Below are 20,868 nucleotides of genomic sequence, written 5' to 3'. Positions count from 1 at the left end.
CAAACAAAAAAACCCTTGGAATGAATTCAAAACAAACTAACACGAGATACCCACCTAGTTTTCTAGTAATCAAAGGGCCAAGTGTGTTGTCTGACAGCATCTAGCACATATGGAGATGGGTTCTCCCCATCTTTCTATAACCTGCCTACCTCATGTGTCCACCAATGTCTTTGTTTATAACTGACTTTCTTTGCTGTTACTGTAAGATGATCATAAAATTGCTACCTCATTGACACTTGGAATTTGGGGTAAGTCTGTGCTCCTGGACCATGGTCCCTGGTATTTGGCTCCAGAATAAACTATTTCTTTTCCCTTTGAGGTGAGAGCTGTGCTTTTACAGAGAATCTTCCCTGAACGTCCTTCTTATGGAGCCACATCTCCTATCTTGGCTGACATACCCGTTTTCCTCTGCTAGGTCCTGGCGGTCATCACTTTTTTTTTTTTTTTAGGGGGGGGTTGGACGGTCATTACATCTTGGCTAGATTTTAGCCATAAACTCCAATCTTCCAGCTCTGCCCTTGTCCATATACTTAATTCTAACTGGGCACCTAGGACTACCTTTCCTAACCACTACCAGCTCATTCTACTTACTTGCTGAAAACAAATGGCTCCTTGCTGCAGAGTAAAAGTTCTTAAAATGGCTCCATTCTAACAGTGTATTCTGCTTATCACTGAAAGAATCTTCCACCGATTTTTATATCCCGGCTTTTTCGCTCCTTTTCTCCTCCAAGAGAAAGGCACGGACTAGCTTTACTCCAGGCTGTCCTTTTAAAGTGCTCAGATCTGGATCAACTTTCAAGATAAAAGTAAAATATCTTCTCCCTTCTGAGCACAATTCTGATTTATTTCCTGCCCAGTGTGACAAAGATAATCTCTCATGAGGACAAGGAGGTTTGCTTGCTGTCCACCATAAAGCAACCAAGCTTTATTTTGGTTTGGGTTTACCTGGCTGTGACAAAAATCCACTGGGGATGCAGCATCCACTGGCCCCTCTGTGCCACCCACTGGACAGAGAGCAGAGGGAAGTGAGAAACTGTTACCAGTAGCCTGTACAGCATGGTCTTCCTCGGTCTGGAGTCCCGTGCTCTGCCAGAATCCATGCAACACTGCAAGCTAAATTTTTGAGCTGACTAGGAGGGCTGAGTGTCAGCCCGAATGCTCTTCAAAGATCAGTACTGTGTCCACTTTGCTACAACAAAAGCTTCAACTGGATGTGTCAGCAGCTAGTTTAATCCTCTGGGCTACTAAAGACATAAAAGGTGAAAGTGCCCACAACCTTCCCTCAGGGCAAATGATCCATCCCTCTTCTCACTTCATGCCCAAGGCTCAGCCAAGAATGGCTTTAAAAGGGGTCTTCATATCTGCCTATATGGTTGGGAGGAGAAAAAAGGGAGTCATGCCAAGAAACAAGTCAAGCCCACATCACGACAATGAAGGGCCAGCAGGATGGATGCTGTGTCCAGCTTTCACATGTAGACCAAGCAGAAGAAGATGTAATCCCATCAAGTGTTTTTATTTAAATAACAATTCAATTGCACATTGTAGGTAAACTGATTACAGCAATATGAAAATAGAGAACTCTGAAAATAAGCTGCAACTTAAATATATATCTAATAACACAGAGGCTTCTGTAAGGGACAAAGGAAGGAAAAGGAAAACTGACTTTCAAACCGATTTATTTCCACTTAAAAATACAATTTTTAATATGACATCTGTTTTCAAAGCTGTCTCAATAGTAAAAATAGAAACAGGAACTGTTGTCTTTATGTTGAAAATTAAATCTTTATCTGCACTCACTTACACATCACAGGTGATCACATTAACATAAAATCAGCATATAAAAAGTCATGGGGAACACAGCGTTTACATCAAACGTTTACATCACGTCTGGATGATGGAATGTGTTCTACCTGGTCTCTTTTCCTCTCTAGGCCCTGAACCTAATCCCACTTATTAGTGCACAGATGTTAATAACACGTTTGCTTTACAAAGAGTTCTGACCTCTTCAGTTTCTAAGATGGCTTTCCTCTGCAAAACTGATTGCTGAAAACAGAGTACCAGAGACCAGGCTCAAGTCAATGAAGAGAGGAAACTGAGGCAGGGAAACACTGCCAAGTCTGACCAGCACGGCACTGAATCCTAAGGACAGATGGGAGGTCCGATGAGTCAACTGGCAAGTCCAAACTTTCACAAATGCCTTACTTTTCCTTAATCCAAAAATAAGCGAAAAGCAAACATTACCACAAGAGTCACCTACACCAGAAGAGAAGACAGCTTTACAATTTGTATTTTGAGGCAAAAGAAAAAAAAAAACATTTTTTTTTCTTCTTAAAAGACAAACACCTACAAAGTAAATTTACTTTGGAAAATAAGTTGTGCAATAAAATAATATATCTCAATTATTAAATATATATATATATTTGCCTTTGTAAATAACTTGCATCAAAAAATTGAGCATTCTATGAACATCTGAAATAAATATTTTAAAATAGTAATCTATAAAGAGACAGTTGATATTCAGGTGTTCAGATGCCAACAGTCAACAAAAGGAAAAAAAATGAAGAAAACAGTGAACACCTGGCTCTGGAATTCCCGTGGCACAGCGACGGAGCACATGGTTTCCTGTACAGCACAAGCAGCTGATACATGGTCTGCCTGTAAGTCTTGGGTAATCTGGACCCAACAGAACCAAAAGCCCAAGGTTTAAAATGTTTACAATAATCTCTCTCTTTGTGCAAGTCACTGCCTTAAAAATCCAATCACCTGGGCTGTGTGCTCATGCTTACTTAGCGCCTGTGCAGGAACCTTGGTTTAACTACAAGAGTGGGGTAAGGGGAGAGCTGTACCGGAAACATTTATCTGTCTACTGTGGGGAAAAAAATTACTTCAGGAAAAACAAGAATTTGTGAAAATAATTTCTACTCATTTACTATCTCCAAAACTGTGACCTGCCTAGGTATCCGGTCCCCCGAAGATAAGACTGAAGTAAGATGAATATACGTAAAATTCCTCAAGCAGAATGGGCCACACCTTCAAACTGAGTATACTTCAAACTCAGAGTAATGCAATTCCTTCCTAAATAAATGTAATATTTCTTAATATGTTCAGTTATTTAGATACTGTTATTATCAGTTCTGTTTCACTGAAAACAATTTCTTTTGGTACACAAACTACGAAGACTTTTAATTCAAAGTCCTTAAAAAATTTTAAATAAAAAAAGTTAATGTGCAATAAAATTAAGTTTACCCCTAAATTTATCCTTTAAATTATACACTTCTTAAGACCCACGGGGCTAACATACAAGGTGCACTGTGCGTTTCAGTTTGATATTAGCATACCTTGACTTTTCCTATTCAATATTCAACCTGGGGCTGAGGAAGTGGCTCAGGTGTAGAGCCCTTCCAAGGCCTACTCCAGACCTCAGAGTTCCATTTCTAGCACCACAAAAAATAAAACAAAATAAAATTCAACCTGTAGGCATGTGCAGACATTCTTGCTTTGATCTTTGCACACAAAGCCCTGTTGCATCAATATTGTGCTAAGCCTATCACTGTATATAGTGCCATCAGAAGGCAATGAGGCTGAGCTGTCCCCTGAGGCTAAATCTACATATCCTTCTGCATGGTTCAGGCTGAGAACCTGCTCAGCCATCTTAATACACAGAATAGCTCTTCTTGCTGCTGCTGCTTCTTTTTAAAGATTTATTTATTTATTTATTTATTTAAGTACGCTGTAGCTGTCTTCAGACACACCAGAAGAGGGTATCAGTTCCCATTAGGGTTGTGAGCCACCATGTGGTTGCTGGGAATTGAACTCAGGACCTCTAGAAGAGCAGCCAGTGCTCTTAACCCCTGAGCCATTTCTCCAGCTCTTCTTGTTGCTTCTTCCTGCAGCAATGAGGTTTTATAGATGCTTTGGGATGGATTTAAATTGTCCCCCATGTAAAAAGCTGTCCAGATCAGATAGAACCATTCAATGTGAAGTCTACTTTCCACGGTGATAAAGTCTGATGTGCCCTTGACATTATATTTCAAGTTCAACATTCTAAAATAACAAGAGCTAACAGCAAATGTACAATATGCCAAAATACTAACTAGGGAGGCAGGGTTCTAGCCATCTAATACATAAAGGAAAGCACGTAGACAATTGGGTTCTGAGGAAGAAAGAAAGCAACTTGGAGAAACGCTTTCACTCCTAAAAGGGCATGAAGGATTAGCCAATATGGGTTATTTTATATTACTCACCTATACCAGTCTATTGATATATTAGAGCTACCACTGCATCTAATCAAAAGATGCTTAAAGAGATTAAAACTTGTATTATGTATATCACTTAGGCACACACTCAAGATAATTCACAATAGGCAATTGGAAGGCATACAATATTTAAATTTAGTTAAGTCACCTTTTATGTTACTCCCTAAGAGGATAAATTGTGCCTAACAATCTTTAAATAGTACATTGGGGTAGCTAAGAGGGTCAGTCAATGTTAACATTTTGGTAATGCAAAAGTACTACCAAGGGTTCACCAAACTTTTCAGAAATTGTCTCACTCATGAAATCTACATATATTTCTACAACCCCAACAGCTGTGACATGCAAAGATAGTTTCTAAAATGAGACTAACCTAGTAATCTTAAAAATAAGGGCTTTTAGATGGCACACAAGAAGTTCACATGGGCATGAGGTGGGTAAGACCAGTGTTCAAACAAGCCACAGAGCTACATCATCTGCCAAGTACACAGCATAGAGAGTACACTACTGAGAGATATTTGAAACAAGATGGTGTAACAGGAATAGGCAGTCACAGAGGACAGCAGGTAAATGCCAGAATGCCAGGGGCCAAGAACCCAGGAAACCTTTAAGAACTGCTGCAGGCAAAAAGGTTCTCTGGCCATGGCCATTGCAAGAGTGGAGTAGCCACAGCTGACAAGTGGCTATTGCACCAGACAAAGAAACGAAGACCCAACAGGTTCAAAGGCTAAAAAGGACATCATAATTTTCTAGGATCAATTCTAGACCCGATAAATCACAAATGCTTAGGATTTCAATTACTTCATTAACTAATTCCAACTGTTCCAACTGAATGCACCAGAACTGGTAACTCAGGAATACAAGGACGGCAAACTGGTGGTTAAAGAAAAGAGAAATAGGAAAAGCAAAATGTCAAAAGACTTAACCAGGATAATTCCAGAATTAACTTCCCACTTGATCATAAAGACTTTTTCAGTTATTTTTACTGTCCAAGGAGCGGGGCTCTACTAACAAGGATCTCCCCAGAACAGACAGCACAGGACAGATGAGCCAGACCCATGACGAACTTAAACAGCAGATACTCTTAGTGCCCATCACAGTAGAATGACTAACAAGGAACGTGCTCTTCTATTTGAAGAGGAGGTACCTGCTTTTTACCTTCCCACACCTCAGATTTTTGACTCTGATCAAAGAAATGTAGAATGAGCTGACCTACAATTCAACTAGCCCAGACAGAGAGACACTAGGGAGAGAAGACAGCAGCTCAGAACTGCTGAATTCATTCCTTTCCCAAGGAGCTGGTTAGCCTGTTGGATTGCTCTAATGACTGCAGTTTGTCCTTCATACCCAGGAATCTGAAATTTATCACCCTTAGCTCCTACATACGTGTTTCTTCTTGTCCTGACACCAGGTGGAAAGACATTGAACTGTCTGCTCTGTAACAGCTATATGCAAGCAGAGCAAGTGGTCAAATATACACGGGGGTCGGTGTAGTTATCCTTCCAGTAACTGTCCAGCAGAAAGCAGGCTTTCCTTCCCAAGGCTCTGAAATACAACCCTTACATTTACAAAACACCAATCAGAATACCGCCTTTGCAGGTAGCTACAGAAACGGCAACCAGACACACTGGAAACCCAGCCTACTAAAACCTGTGCCCCTAAAAGATGATTAGATAATGTTGTCTCTTAGGCACTTGCTTCACAAAACATCCTAAATCATAACAGATTTTAAAAGATGATTCTTAGAAACATCCTAAGAAATTGGTGCCCGTACAGTATCTTGAACATGACAGAAAGTAGATAAAGTACTGTGGTATTAATTCTATTGTATTATTTATAAAGCCACTGGATAGATGGTCCACACTGCTGACAGAGAGGATATGAGCAATAAAACCACAAAATAAAATATAATAGTACAAGTAAATTTGTTTGATAATGTAAAAGTGGTCATTTAAAAAAAGATTCACTGTCTACTTCTGTGTATGTGTGTTTCTACGTGAATGCATGCCATGCATGCTTGGGTGCCGACAGAGGCCAGAATGAGTGTCAGAGCTTCTGGAGTCACAGTTGAGAACTGGATGAAGTGGGTGCTGGGAAACAACGTCTGGTCCTCTGAAAAGCAGAAAGGATCCCTAACTGCTGGGCCACCCTCCAGTCCCTAAAACAGTCATTTTTAGCTTAATTTTTCTTTCCTTTTATACCAGAATGAGAATTTACAGACAATGAGCTCTGATAGTTTGTCACAAAATATGAGTATTCTTTTTGTTTGTTTGGGTTTTGAATATATAGACCAGGATGGTCTCGAACTCAAGAGATCTGCCCACCTCTGCCTCCCAAGTGCTAGAATTAACAGTGTGTGCTACCACCCCACCACATTCTTCAATAGTATGACTACACTATGTTTTAAAGATAATGTTACCAAAGTTCTTTTAAAGAATTTAGAACTTTTCTTCAAAGATGTATATATAATTACTAAACATTTCTACAGCTCATGACAATTTATTTTCCCTTCTATCTGTAGCTAGTTGTGTAATTCATATTAATGAGATATAATACTTGACTTCATATTATCTGAAGGGATGGTCCTCTGACTCAAAGTATATTAATAAAAAAAAAACCCACTTCCTCAATGTTGATCAAGAAATGGCACCTGAAGTAACATGACACCAATGCCTGCTGGGACGGAACTGCTAGGGGACAGCCAGCAGGAGCAACTCCACCATCTGGGCCACTGTCAGTGCTAAATGCATAAATGAATAAACCGGAAAGGTTCTGAATGCTTTACTCATCTCATTGTAGAGCAGAGACCAAAGACTCTGGATGCTAGAGATACTGTAATCCATGCACAAGAGCACAGTTATCAGATTCACTCTTACATGTCCACCTTCCCCAGTGTACAGAAAGCTACCAAATGCACCATCTCCTGGAGCCTCGGACAGTGAGTGCTACCTTGCCACCCCCACTAGAAAACCCAAGTCCTAGAAAGGGTAAGTTACTTGCTTTATGTTGTTAGCTATTAACCAACAGAGAGGGACTCTGAAATACAAACTTGGGGCTCTGTCTAGGAAAGGTGGAGCCATCTACCATCTAGAGGAGTTACTGGTCTTTGAAATAATAGAAATGAGATAAAACCCCAGATTCATAGACACATTAACTGTTTTTTGTCACTGGGTGGAATCTGGCCCTCAGCTGTAACACCTACTATTGATAGGCCATTGATTGGGAAGAGAGGAAGGGGTTGAAAAAGCTACATTCTAATGGTAAGAGTTTTGATTAATGTTAAACATTGTTGAAAATGTCTAATACACAGACTCAGAGCTATAAAATTCAAAGAGAGCTTTAGAGCCACCTGTTCCTTTTCTATTTCACAAAATGAGGACCTTCTTTCTAATTCACAAATGGTGATTGACAGGTGTGGGGACTCCAGAAAGGCATCTGCTCACGATCTGATTCTGTTTCCTACTCAAAGAACCAAAACGCAGCCCAGACATTTAAAAGGAATCATCAGAATTGGGTCAGCAGCATCATGACTGTAAAAACCACTGATATTTTACGTATCATTTGAAACAACAGGAATTTTTTCTTCCTGTAAGAAACATAATGAATGTCTGTAATCCAGGCTTCAGAGCTAAGGTTAGGGGTTCTAAAATACAGCTTTTTTCTTCCCTTAGATACATAAAAAATGTGCCTATATGATTGAACGCTATTATTGAATCTGATATGAGTACATTCAAATACAGGATAGTTTCTGAAAAATGCCACCACCTTCAACCAATGAGAGGACTGGAAATCCCGAAACTTACAACTGTAACATCTTGTTGAGATACAAGCCCTTCTACCTAAGAATACTTTACCCACCTCGGGCCTTCCACTTCCCTCTTCCAGAATTGTCAGAAACCCACTGATTGATATATATATATATATATATATATATATATATATATATATATATGGCATTTATTTACTCTCTGAGATTTAAACAGCAGTAAAATATCTCTGAAGTTTAAAGGACAAGCCAATCTAGAAATGGCTCAGCTGATAAAGCCATTTGCTACTTGAACAATATTAATTTTTACATTAAAAAAATAAATAATCTAACTAGGCTTTATTGTACCTGCCAGTCTTTTAAAAGACTTCACATCCCTCAATTGAAATCTAATGTGAAATTCTTTTTAAAGGCAGAATGTAAAAATTTCTATATAGTATTAAATGTCATTCCATAGGGGAAAATATGTAGACCGACAGTACGCCACTCTGGTGACAGGGAGTGCCTGACAACAGGTTTTCTGTTTCTTATTTGAAGGATCATGGTTCCACCTTGACACGAGGACTGATCTCCACAGCCAGAGTCAATGTTAACTGGGGGAAGACTCCGTCCTGCATCCGTGCTCTGGATCAGTCGGAGGATGGTTTCTTCCAGAGATGGAGAGCTGCTTGAATTCTGAAGTGCAGTCTGGACTCCAAGGAGTAATCTTTGTAGTTGTTTCTGAAAGCAATGAGTGATAAAGTTGTACAGTCAGCATCTATTCTGTCCAGCGGGGTGCCACCTTCCTTCCTCTGCCTCCCTCGGGTCTCCTATTACTTTCTAACTCTAAACAGCATCAGTGGAGTGGAGTAAAGAGCAGGTTTTTTCTGTGGGGCAAAGTGAACAGTGAGTCTGCATTCTTGGTTTCCAGAAGCTTCCCTCGTGACGATTAAGAGGCCATGCTTTGAGCAGAACATTCTAATTGCCAGACTACAACTATAGCATAGTCATTTATTCAACAGAATTTATTCTTTTAAAATTCTTTTTAAAGACCTTGAAACCCACAGAAAGCTACCCCAAAAACAATGGGGTTTCCCCATGACCCCAAAACCATTTATTTCAGTTTTCATGTAAGTTCTCGGTGATTCTGTCACTGGTGACTCAATTAGACCGGTGTCAGAAGGGGCCAAGAAGGCAAGAGTGGTACACAGTGAGAGGCAAGGAATGAGCACAGTGGGAGAGAACACGCCTGGCACACAGAGACTCTGGGATCAATCCCCAGAACCATGAACAGGAAAAGCAGGGGGCTTTTCAAGATTACTTGAAAAATCAGACTGTGGTGGTTTGAATGGAAAAGGCCCCTATGGGCCCACAGGGAGAGCCACTCTTGGGAGGTGTGGCCTGTTGGAGGAAGTGTGTCACTGGTGGCGGGCTTTGAGGTTTCAAAGTGCTCAAGCCAAGCCCAGTCTGTCTCCTTCTGTTGCCTATGGATCTGGGTGTGGACGCCTCAAGCTACTTCTCCAGCATCATGGCTGCCTGGTGCCACCATGCTTCCTGCCATAAACCCCTGAAACAGTCAGCCATCCCCAACTAAATGCTTTCCTTTGTAAGTCATCTCACAGCAGCAAAAACCCTAACTAAGACATGGACATCATTCATGTTGACTTCTCCTCACTGAAATTGTTAGGAACTGGCAAAGTAAATAGGACAGCTTCGGTTTAGGCCTCCTGGTTTTGTACACTGCTCTGGCAGACAGGCAGCTGATGACTCCTCTCAAGTAGTGTTTCTTTCTATTCCCCACTTCACTGCCTTTTTTTTTTTTTTTTTTTTTTTTTTACACTTTCTTGGTAACTTTGATGAGTGTGATATATTCTGATATTCACAGATTAAAATAAACCTGTTACTAAGATTTATCAAAGAATAACTGAGTATTTTCTCAGTGTCTGGCCAGACCTGGCCACTCTGAAAAGCCCATGCTGAACCGAGCACGTTTATGGCTGCCCTACTTGTACTGCCTGGTTTTGTGGTGGCACTGTGTGCTTTTTTGGTGGTAGAGAGTTGTCTTTCTGCAGAAGAGCAGCATCACCTGCTGCTCCATCTGTACTCAGTAGCACTGACTGTGTTCCAACAGTGTTCACTGTGCCGCACCCATAGCTTCATCTGAGGCTGGACAGACGTCACAGCTGAAACGGCATCTGCTCTCATGCCCAGCACGTTACCTGCAAAAGGGGCTTCTTCCTGCATTGTCCATGTCTCTCGTAAGAAGTACTTGGTGGCACTACGTCCCTAAGGCGTCTTCCTTCATGTGCCAGTCTGTTCACGGCTAACATCCCTAGCATCTTATATGTAGCCGAGCCCATTTCTCTCTGTCAAGGTCACATGTGACCTCTATAGTTCTGGTCTTAAGCTGTTTGGCAGCCTCACTCACTGACGCCCGTTCTCATTGCTTCGAAATGTTTGCCTTCTCCTATTTGAACGCTCTTAGCTGATAACCAGTTGTGTGAATTTAGAGATTTCATGCTGATTTTACCGTTGTTATTACTGAGTGTGTGTAAGATGTATTGGTGGGGTAGGCATGCCACAGAGCCTGTGAGGAGGTCAGGGGACAACTCAGTAGAGATGGTCTTCAGGTTTATGGGCACATTCCTAACTCTGAGCCACGTGTTGCACTTCACTGTTTTGAAACAACTTTAATTAAAGATTGACATCTGTAGAAGTTAAACAACAATTTACCTACCATCCTCTCAAGTCCACTTAATCATATTAAGATCTTAAGCGTCCAAATCTTACAGCTCAATCTCCAGACTGGAATGTTCCAGACACTGTATGAGACCTCCATCTCCAGCTCTGTAGCTTCCCTTAATGACCTCAGGAACAATGGCTTTGGCTATCACACACTGTGCTGGGGACTTTGGTTCATGTCCATATGGACCTGAAAACAGCTGCACATCTCATGGCCAGCTCGGCCCTCCATGTGGAAACCTATAGCCACCTTCAAGTACCGCAGCCCTCAGAGAAATGTGCCTCTTTCTTCCCCAAAACCTGTTGCTCTGGTGTTCCCCTAGCTAGTGTAAAGCACGACTGTCCACCCACTGTCCACCCACTAACCACACCCAGAGGATTCATGGCCATATCTTGTGCAAGATGGCCTGGTGACCCACCTTTGCAAAACTACCCTACTTACATAGGTGTCAACTACACTGTCTCCTCCTACAAAGACTCTCAACTCAACATCCAGGTATCCCAGATCAACACTGTACATCTCGGCAGAATACACCCAATTCTCAGATGTCTCCCTTCAGCTAACCCTGCAAAGAATCCATGTGAGCTCACGGGAGCCACTCTATGGTCTTCACTGACCTGGCATATAACAGGCACCCAGTGAGTGGGAAAAAATAACCAGTGACTACTAAGCTATTGACGACCCAGAATTTTTGCTTTAGTTTTTTGTTTTGTTTGTTTTTAACACAAGATCTCACTGTCTGTCGGTCGGTCGGTCTGTCTGTCTGTCTGCCTGCCTGCCTGCCTGTTTTTTGACTAAAGGTCTCACTTTGTAGCCCAGGCTGGCCTCACACTTGTGGCAATGTTCCCACTGCCTGGGATTATAGTAGGGATTACACTGGTATGTGAGCTACTACACTCAACCGACCTAGAGTTTGTATGATATTCTTTCTCCACTGCCCCAACTGCTCCAGACAGACTACGGGGCTTTGTCTTGCTGAGAGTGACCATGGCCACTAGTCTGAGTCATTATCTAGCAGAAATGACAAAAGACACTTAGATCTGCCATAGAAGAAAAAAATGAATGCAAGGGAAAGATCGCCACATCACCAGAAGCTCTTCAGGAAATGGCAGATGTGACTTATATGACAATAGTTGTTGGTCAGAAAACTGACCCAAAGACCAGTTCTGAACACAGCCATTCTTCGCTTCCCTTCCACATTACAGGTGCATACAATAGAGAAAGTGCTGTTGATGGACTCCTTATTACTCTAAAGCCAGTACCCACTCTAAGGCCCAAACATCTTCTGCTTGGTCATTTGCAGAAAAGTGTGCCAAGTCCTGATACAGAAAGAATAAGCTGAACTGGTCAGTTAGCTAGGTGCACACAATCACATCTCTAGGTGGCCACAGAGCAATGCACTAAGGCAGCAAACAGCACAATTCTAGCAAAAGCCTAAATTAGCAAAAGCAACCACACTGAGCCTGCATTAGCTCAGTGGCTTTAAGAAATACCAAGTCCCTGCTGCTTCTGCGATGGCATTGATGTCTCCCAAGTCAGGTTACCAGGACAAGTCACCTTTAGTACTCACCTCGCAGTTTCTAGGACCTTTATGGCCTTGTCAATTTCCCCTTGGCTTTTATACAAAAATGCCAATTCAAACAGCGTGAAGGGCACCAGATAGTGGTCGTACCTCAATAGCTTTTCACTAAAAGAGCAAATGAAAATCAATTAAGTCTTAACAGAACACAAAAGCATCACCTGAGACACACATCATTCTTCATTTCCCAGACAACGCCAAGACTATCACTGGAGGAAGGCTGCTGCCTCAGTTATGCCGTTTAACAACCTATGGGATGAAGTGCACTTTCATACACTCCTCTTCTGCTCCTTAGGGTAAGGCCAGCACTGGTATAGAACAACCTCTCAGGTAAATCAGTACACAAAGACCTTCAACAAGATGAACCCAGAGTCGGCAAGGTCATCTTCATGAGCGTGTGATTCTACATTTAGGGATAAGGAAGTTGCACTGGTTTTGTATGTAATAAGCATCAATTTCCTTCACAGTTAAGTCTTAGAATTCTTCAAAATGTCAGTGACTAGGTGGCTAGTTGTCTTGTTTCAGCATCACTATGAAAACTGGAAGTTCAGGAAAACGCTTGAGAAACAAATAGCGTTTTAAATCTAGAGCGAACAGTTTCTATAATTCTAACTATAATAGATTTTTCACTTTTGGTGGCGGATACATGCATAAAAATATACTCATTATCAAAAGTACAAAATGCAATATGATACCCCACAGTTTCCTTTCTGAATGGCTACTCTGACTGTTCGCTGACTTGTACAGCTTTGTGTCAGATTAATTTCAGTTTAACAGGCTATAACCAAAATTACTCTTAGATGCCGAAGAGAAGTAAGAGCAAGACAGTTGTGTGGAAATAGACATGGAGTCTGCAGAGACCTGAGACTTTGTGTCTCAATGTCCATGCAGGAGATGATGCCCTAGACCCATAGAAAGCTGGTGGCTGGAGCTTAAGCTTGGAATATAGGAGCCATCCTTTGGAAAGAGGAGATTAGAAGAAATTCACTTGCTGGCAAGGGACAAGACAGAGATGATGTTTTGCCTGTACTCCTGACATAAAGTAAAGACAAAACACGTCTCTTTGGAAATTAACAACCAAGAGGCCAGTCCTCACGGAAACCTGCATTTCAAATGGACATTGCTCAGAGATCTAAGAACTGTGCAGAAGAAGCTGAGGTAAGTGGTGTGGGAGATGTCTTCTTCAACTTAACCACACTCAACGGGATTTCACAATTCAAACATTGTAAAACATACAGGTAAATGATTCCCTGTGAAGAGTCAACTAAATGAAGCAAATGGCACACACGGTTACTCTTGTTGCTGGCCCTTGAACATTATGAAAACGCCAGTAAACTAGAAGTGCACATACACTTCTGTAGTATGTTCTCCAAATTACTGTATTTGGTAACTAGATACTGTGTCCTACATTCTCATAAATTCTGTCATAAGGAAGGAGTCCAAGTGGCTGTTAATGGAAAGAAAGGCATGTGACATGGAAAAGAGGGCGTCAAGGGGCACACTGGATGGCCTCCATCTTTTTGGCTTGCGGTCTTTTCAAAAATATTGAGCCAATGTTTAAAAACCAGGAGATCTGACATTAGATGCAGCTTCTAAGATTCTTTATGAAAAGTAATAGAGACCCCTGCTACTGGGTCCACATTGTGCAAAGTGAGTAGTTACAGCCTTTAGACAACACAGTGGCTACCAGTTTACTGACAGGCATTCACCCTTGCTCCAATTCTCTATAAAGTATCAGGACAGTACTGTCATTGCTGGAAAAAAAAAAAAAAAGATCACCATACACAGAAGACACGCCCTTTGAGAAAAAATAAGGAGTGTATTTATCATCTTTCTTCCATGCCAAGGACACACACACACCCCACCCCACCCACCCACACACACACACACACACACACACACACACACCACACACCACACACCACACACCACACACCACACACCACACACCACCACACACACCACACACCACACACCACACACCACACACCACACACCACACACCACACACCACACACCACACACCACACACCACACACCACACACCACACACCACACAGAGGGATAGAGACCAGGCTCAGCAGTTCACTGCCTGCACTTAGCGACTGTCAGCCTGCCTATAAGTTTGCATTTTGCGTTCATCTTTAAATACTGAGTGGAAATGTGTAAAGCCATATTCCAAGCAAACCGTAGCTTTGCTCATGAGGTTAAAGGCTTGGCGCGTCCCTTGGTCCTACAGATTCCCTTGAAGCCACAACCTGTGCTCATCAGGCTGGCTCTTACCTTTCTACAATGTGGTTGAAACACAGCTCAGCTTGCAAGGGCCGCTGTAAGTTCTTGAGGCAGCATCCTTTCAGTAATTTCACCAAGCATTCGTCATCCACAGAGTAGTCAGTCAAGTCTTAAAACAAGAAGCATAAACAAAAGGGTAAAGCTCACTGTTTCTGTCGTGTCTGGATGGACGCTACAGCCTCCTCTGTACGAGGCAGACACTCTGGGCTGCCCTGCGCCTCCAGCCCAAAAATACTTTAAAAAAAAATCCTAATTGAGAGGAAAACTAACTGATGTTGGGTTTTAGGGGTCCGTTCAAAAACATGTTTATTAACTCACTACACAATGCAAACACTCCTGAGAAGAACTCTGAGCTCACTCATTCACCAGCTTTATTATGGTGTGTTCACGGGCAGATTTTTCAGGTGATCATTCTGAATTTTGTGGCCTTAGCTATGACAATTTGGAAATCTGAACTCTTTATTTAAAGAATGGGCTTCATTAATTCTCCCGGAGGTAAAGGAGGAGGAGCCAGGCTGTCCCTCCTGTTGTTTTGGCTCCTAGCTCTGCTGGCACCCGTGCAGGGGGGGAGAGTGCTTCCATATGGAGAAGCAGATGGCCTCCCACCCGTTCAAAATGCAGGAAGCAGAAACCTCTCTTCCAGATCATTATGTTTACAACCTATCCGTTCTCTCAGGTTATGTTCTTTTGGGGGGAAATTGTGCTGCGAAATGATTCCGAAACACAGGAAAGGCACCCAAAGCCCCCACGTACTCCCATGCTCCTAGAGAATATCAAGGATTTCCTGTGCCTGCCTGGGCCCTCATCATCTGCAGCTCAGTTGGGCTGTATTAAGCAGAGTGAGCCACATCGTATGGTACATGGTACGGTGGCTCTGTGACAAAGGTAGCCACGCCACGTGTTCCATGCGTGAAGGCTTTCCTGATTTTTTTTCTTTTGCGAGTGACATGTGAAGAAGCCATTCTGAGACAGACGCTAATTTACACGTCTCAGGCTGTGACAACAGTGTGGAAGGGTGGTAAAGGGAACTGACTAGACACCGAAAGTCCTCACCGAAAGTCTCAAGCCTCACCAGTGACACGTGCCAGTGTTTCAGCTTGTAAAACCCTCACCTATTGGAGGTTAACAATGCTACTCACCCAGCTAGAGGGGGCTCACTTCACTTCTGTTTAAACATTTGAGATTCACTTCTGTCAAGTGCTGACATGACACTAGAGAACCCACAGATACCAACACCTCTAACCTTTCCCACTACTTAGAGCTACCTTTCCCTGCAGCCCCAACCCATGCTTCTCTCAGAGATGTCTGCCGAGAAGCAGGTCAGTCAGCCCGCAGCCCAAAGCCTTAAGACCCACACTGGGACACTGGATTTTAGTGTCACTACTGTGTATCCTATTGAACTTTGAGAAGCAGTTTCTGACAGTTTGTGTTGTGACAACATCTGCTTGCTCAATGAAAGATGGTTTTTGAGGTGCCACAGACAACTACCATTGAAAAACCAGTCAAGTCACTCTGTGGGAATCAATGCGATAGAGGGGTTCATATTCCACATCCGGCACAAAACCTCAGAAGCAAAGCCACAGTTTCCTCTGACCACAGCACACTGTCTGTCACATGATCACTCAGATCCAAAGTCTCATGAAAGAGGAAGATTTTAACAGTTTCTATCTTCAACTGGAACTTAAAAAAAAAATCACTGTAACAAGGCTGGTGATACAGCTCTGTGAGTGAGAGCACTTGCCTCTAAGCATGACAACCTGGGTTTGATCCCAAGGACCTACATGGTGGAAGAAAAGTACCAGTGCCACAAAACGTCCTCTGACCTACACACACACACACACACACACACACACACACACACAGAAATAAAGCTGTTTGAAAAGTTTTCTTTCTTTTGTTTTTTTTTGTTTGTTTATTTGTTTGTTTTTAAATCATGGTAGCGATGGCCAAGCTTATGTGCAGCACAGTGAGGCGGCTGAGTGTCCTAACTGTGGGCAGACAAAGAAAGATGGAAACTTGAAAACTACAAAAATATCTATGCTGCGTATTTTAGAAACTCGCTGCAATGCACCAAGCAGGAAATGTGGACGCTGACTGAAACGTGAAAGGCCACCAGACTGCAATCCCTTCACGTAACTGAGTCTGTTTGCTATATGATGTCACCACACAAGTTAACTGCAAGAATAGACAAAGTGGATCTGCTGCCAACTTCTGGGTACATGATAGATTTGTTCAGACTTCCAAAGAAATCGGTACAGAAATCAATACCACATGCTGACCCATGCTAAGCATGCCTGCAAGTGGGCTCTTGTGTCTAGGCTGTGCCCCTTGTGTGGATGACCAACCTTCACTTCCTGTGGCCAGGCACTATGGTAGGTCACTAGTACCCTCCTACCCTGATTTTGAGCCACAAAACCAGACCACATTTTGATATCTAATATGGGCTGGAGCGGAAGACCCCACAACCTCAGGCTTCTAACTTAATTTTCTAATCACAGATCCCCACCCCTCACTCTGGAGAACGGGAACTTAATTACTAAGAGTCAGGAGTTTGGGATCAGAGAAGACAACGTTCCTGCATAGAACAACAGTCCTAAAAACCACTATAAACTTCATCTCAGTAACTGGTGATCCTGACAAATAACAAGTTCTTTCACCCAGAGGAGAAACATGGAGGGACAGAACTGTGGCAAGCCTGGTGTATTTGCTGGAGTCTCTGCTCATTACCCAGAACTTGCTCAGGTCTCTCATCTGAAGATGCCATTAGAAACAGAAACAGAAAGACAGTGACTTGGGTTTCTAAGCACTTCCATGTATGAGCATAGACTCAAGCATTACTCCTTTAGTTCTTCTTTTTCACCCAGTCAAGAGAGAGCAAAACAACCTGAGTGTAAAGAGTCTGTTCAGAGAAAAAGCCACTGCTGATTCGCAAATGTGATTGACAAAGCACCTACTCTTGGGGGTTGAGAGGACACAACAGCCTATCACAGAAGCTGGGGACTCTCCATACAGAGTCTGGGGAAGCAGAGGACGGAAGGGGAATGCTGGCTAGTTTTCTGCGGGGAGGGGAGCACCCTACAACTGTTTTCACAAAACCCTGCAAAAGCGTTTCCTTTACTTTCCGGTTTTCACATAAACATTCATTCATCCATTTAATTTGTGGACATGTGGGCTTAAGTCTATATAATTCCCATGACAGCAAGAGCTATCTTTCTTCCCCCATTCTAAGTCTATGTCAGCTATGGGAGTTTGAATGAGCAAATCAATAAATTAGTCAAAGACACTGATCAACAATGAGCACTACTGAATTCATTCAAAATTTTAAATTGTTTGGAGACGCCTATCTCATAGAATCCCATTTAAAAAAAACAGTAGTATTTATTTTGTGTGTACGAGTGTTCTGCCTGCATGTAATGTGTACCACCACCTGCGTGCCCAGTGCACACTGTGGCCAGAAGAGGAGATCAGATCCCCTGAAACTGGAGTAACAGGCAGTTATAAACTACCATATGGGTGATGGGAATTGAAACAGGGACCTTTGCAAGAGTAGTAAAAATTCACCGGGCAGTGGTGGCACACGCCTTTAATCCCAGCACTTGGGAGGCAGAGGCAGGCAGATTTCTGAGTTCAAGGCCAGCCTGGTCTACAGAGTGAGTTCCAGGACAGCCAGGGCTACACAGAGAAACCCTGTCTTGAAAAACCAACACCCCCCCCCCCCAAAAAAAAAGAGTAGTAAAAATTCTTAACCACTTAAACATAAGCCATCTGTCTCTAGCCCCACACCCTATGTTAAAGGTAAGCTCTAACATACGTCCACCTAATCTCAATTTCAAAATGTTGCAGTTGTGTCGATTTCCATACAAAATGGAAAGTTTTCTTTTTAAAACAATTTCACAATAAAATAGCAAAGGATACCTTATATCCATTAGATTAGCTACTGTGTGATTTTGGTTTTTTTCCACATGAGTGTTCTGTCTGTGCATCGCATGCATGCCTGGTGTCCATGGTGTCCAGAGAGGACGGGATATATTGTGGACCTAAATATAAGGCAACGGAGCCATTCACGGCACAGTGCAGTAGCACTAACTGTTTGAGTGCCCCCTTCAAAACTACTGAGATTTAACTGTTACTGCACCAGTGTTGAGAGGTAGGAACTTTAAGAGAGAGAGGTGGTGTGTGCTGTGTGCCTCCGTCTCTCTCCACACCATGCCCTCTGCCACGCTACAGGGCAGTAAAAAGGTCCTTGTCAGCCATAGCACCTTGATCCTGTACCTGCTGGTCTCCACATCTGTGGAAAACATCCTTTTTTTTCTTCATAAATTACCCAAGCTATGGCATCCTGTTACAGTAGCAAAAAAAAAAAAAAGAAAAAAAAAAAAAAAAAAGACTAAGAAGAGCTGCTCCTTAGAAACAAAGATGCTGACTGATCCTTTAAACACTGGCCATGTGGCTAGACCATACAATGGGATCTCATCCTATACCACAATCGTTTGTGACACACGTCCTTTGTTTAGAGCTATGTTCTCAAGACAAGAGGTGCTGTCCTCTGTTTATCTTGATGACAAGCACAAGCACCAGCCTCGCTCGTGCGATGCACACAGATCAGTGCAAGCACATGAACACGGGGAGAAACAGGAGAGGAAAGGGAGCAGACGCGAGGGCCTTGCACACTTACTTTGGCTTTGTAAGGCCTCCTCAGCCTTCTCCACAGTCACCAGGAGGCTTTCACAAAGATCCTTCCTCTTGCCCACTATGGAGAAGCCATTCCAGACGTACATCATTTCCTAGGAAGGAAGGGTAGAGAGCATGGGCTACGACATGAAGTGTTGCTAAAAACATCAACAGGACACTCGGGAGTTTGTTCTACCCTTTCTTCATCTGGAATTCAGAGACATAATTTTTCCTGGTTTTACTATATCCTTTTGTCTTTTATGCTCTAAGGTAAGTAAGCATATTATCTTATAATCTTACTAAAAACTCATTTCATTCATTCAACAAACACCTGTTAATTATCTACTAGCATACAATTCTTGGACAGAATATAGATACGCAGGTAAAACAGTATTTTAAACTGACACCATGAACAATTTTGTTTAATGTAAATTTCTGTTGTTACTTTTAAGTAAAGGGAAATATTTTAAAATGTCTGCCACTTGTTTACATGAAGTGTTTCCAAGCATATCGCTAGAAATGATCATTGGAATATTTATTTTACTGGGCTCAGGTTCTTTTATATCATTAAAAACATGTGTCGGCCCAGTAATGCGATCCAATATGCAGAAAGCGTGCTTGTTTAAAGGCCATATGGCTGAATGACAGCTCCTGAAATGTAAACTAATGACTCCTCCTTGCAGATTATATTTAATGGGCTAACACATGAGAATTTTTTTTGGATCAAAAGCAAATGTGTTTTTGCTTCAAAATATTTTTCTAATGACCAGATAGCACAGTTCATATTTTGAAGGGTCTATGATGAGGATGAATTTTAAGTTACGACAGCTATTATTTGAGAGTCCTCTTAGCAGAGCAGGCCATGGACATGAGGCAGGAAATGATGCTGTCAGGTTTGTTTTATGATCCTGGAAGCTAGGAGCACAATTCAATAATGTTATTTTTAAACTGATGATGATTTAAAGTTTCTTATTGACTTAGTATTTATCAAAGAGAGAAGCAAGCTTGGTTTGAGAATTTTATGAGAAACAGGCTGTGGCAACCACCCCAGATATGAGCATTTCTAGTCAATTCTTTGTCACTACACACCCACTAACCTTCAGTGGTTAAAAGCACCATTGTCTAAGTTCTAATGTAGACAAAGAAATACAATGGCTCAGTAAAGTTTCTGGAAAGTTCTTTGACATAGAGAAACCTCCCCGGTGCAGAGCACTTGATACATAAAAGAATGTGGCCCAGAGCTAAAGCTAACTAAGCAGAGGCATCACCTGGAGTGGGGGTTAGGAGCCTCGGGGTTTAGCACAGCGTTCTTGCTATCAGAGCATGATCACAGGCCCATCTCTATCTCACCCGTCAGTCTAATCTTGGGGTTCTCTGGGAAACACCTGGGTCTAAGATAGCTGCAGGCTAGCTCCTATCTGACCCCCGTCAGGGGCTATATTCTTATTCCTCTTAAAATACATGAAGAACTCCTGAGAGTTGGCAACAAAACAAGAATAACCCAATGAAACCGAAGGGCATGAACAACAACGCATAAAGACACTCAAAGTGTCAGCGCAGAAATGCATATTGAAAGATTATCAGT

General features: G+C 42.2%; 1 protein-coding gene across 2 annotated transcripts in view; it reads right to left on the bottom strand.

Annotated features, from left to right (window-relative positions):
- Positions 1 to 1,492: 1,492 nt before the first annotated feature.
- Positions 1,493 to 20,868, bottom strand: part of Ttc39b (tetratricopeptide repeat domain 39B) — a 99,329-nt gene continuing 79,953 nt past the window's right edge. For both annotated transcript variants that reach the window (XM_034502828.2, XM_076934718.1), the window contains 4 exons: positions 19,288 to 19,396; positions 14,604 to 14,721; positions 12,312 to 12,428; positions 1,493 to 8,739 (listed from right to left, as the gene is read on the bottom strand). In XM_034502828.2, coding sequence (XP_034358719.1) covers positions 8,649 to 8,739; positions 12,312 to 12,428; positions 14,604 to 14,721; positions 19,288 to 19,396 — 435 coding nt within the window. In that variant the 3' untranslated portion in view covers positions 1,493 to 8,648. The remainder of the gene's footprint in view (positions 8,740 to 12,311; positions 12,429 to 14,603; positions 14,722 to 19,287; positions 19,397 to 20,868) is intronic.

This window comes from Arvicanthis niloticus, chromosome 5, assembly GCF_011762505.2.
Source record: "Arvicanthis niloticus isolate mArvNil1 chromosome 5, mArvNil1.pat.X, whole genome shotgun sequence".
NCBI lineage: Eukaryota > Metazoa > Chordata > Mammalia > Rodentia > Muridae > Arvicanthis > Arvicanthis niloticus.
This window is presented reverse-complemented; position numbering and strand designations above follow the sequence as displayed.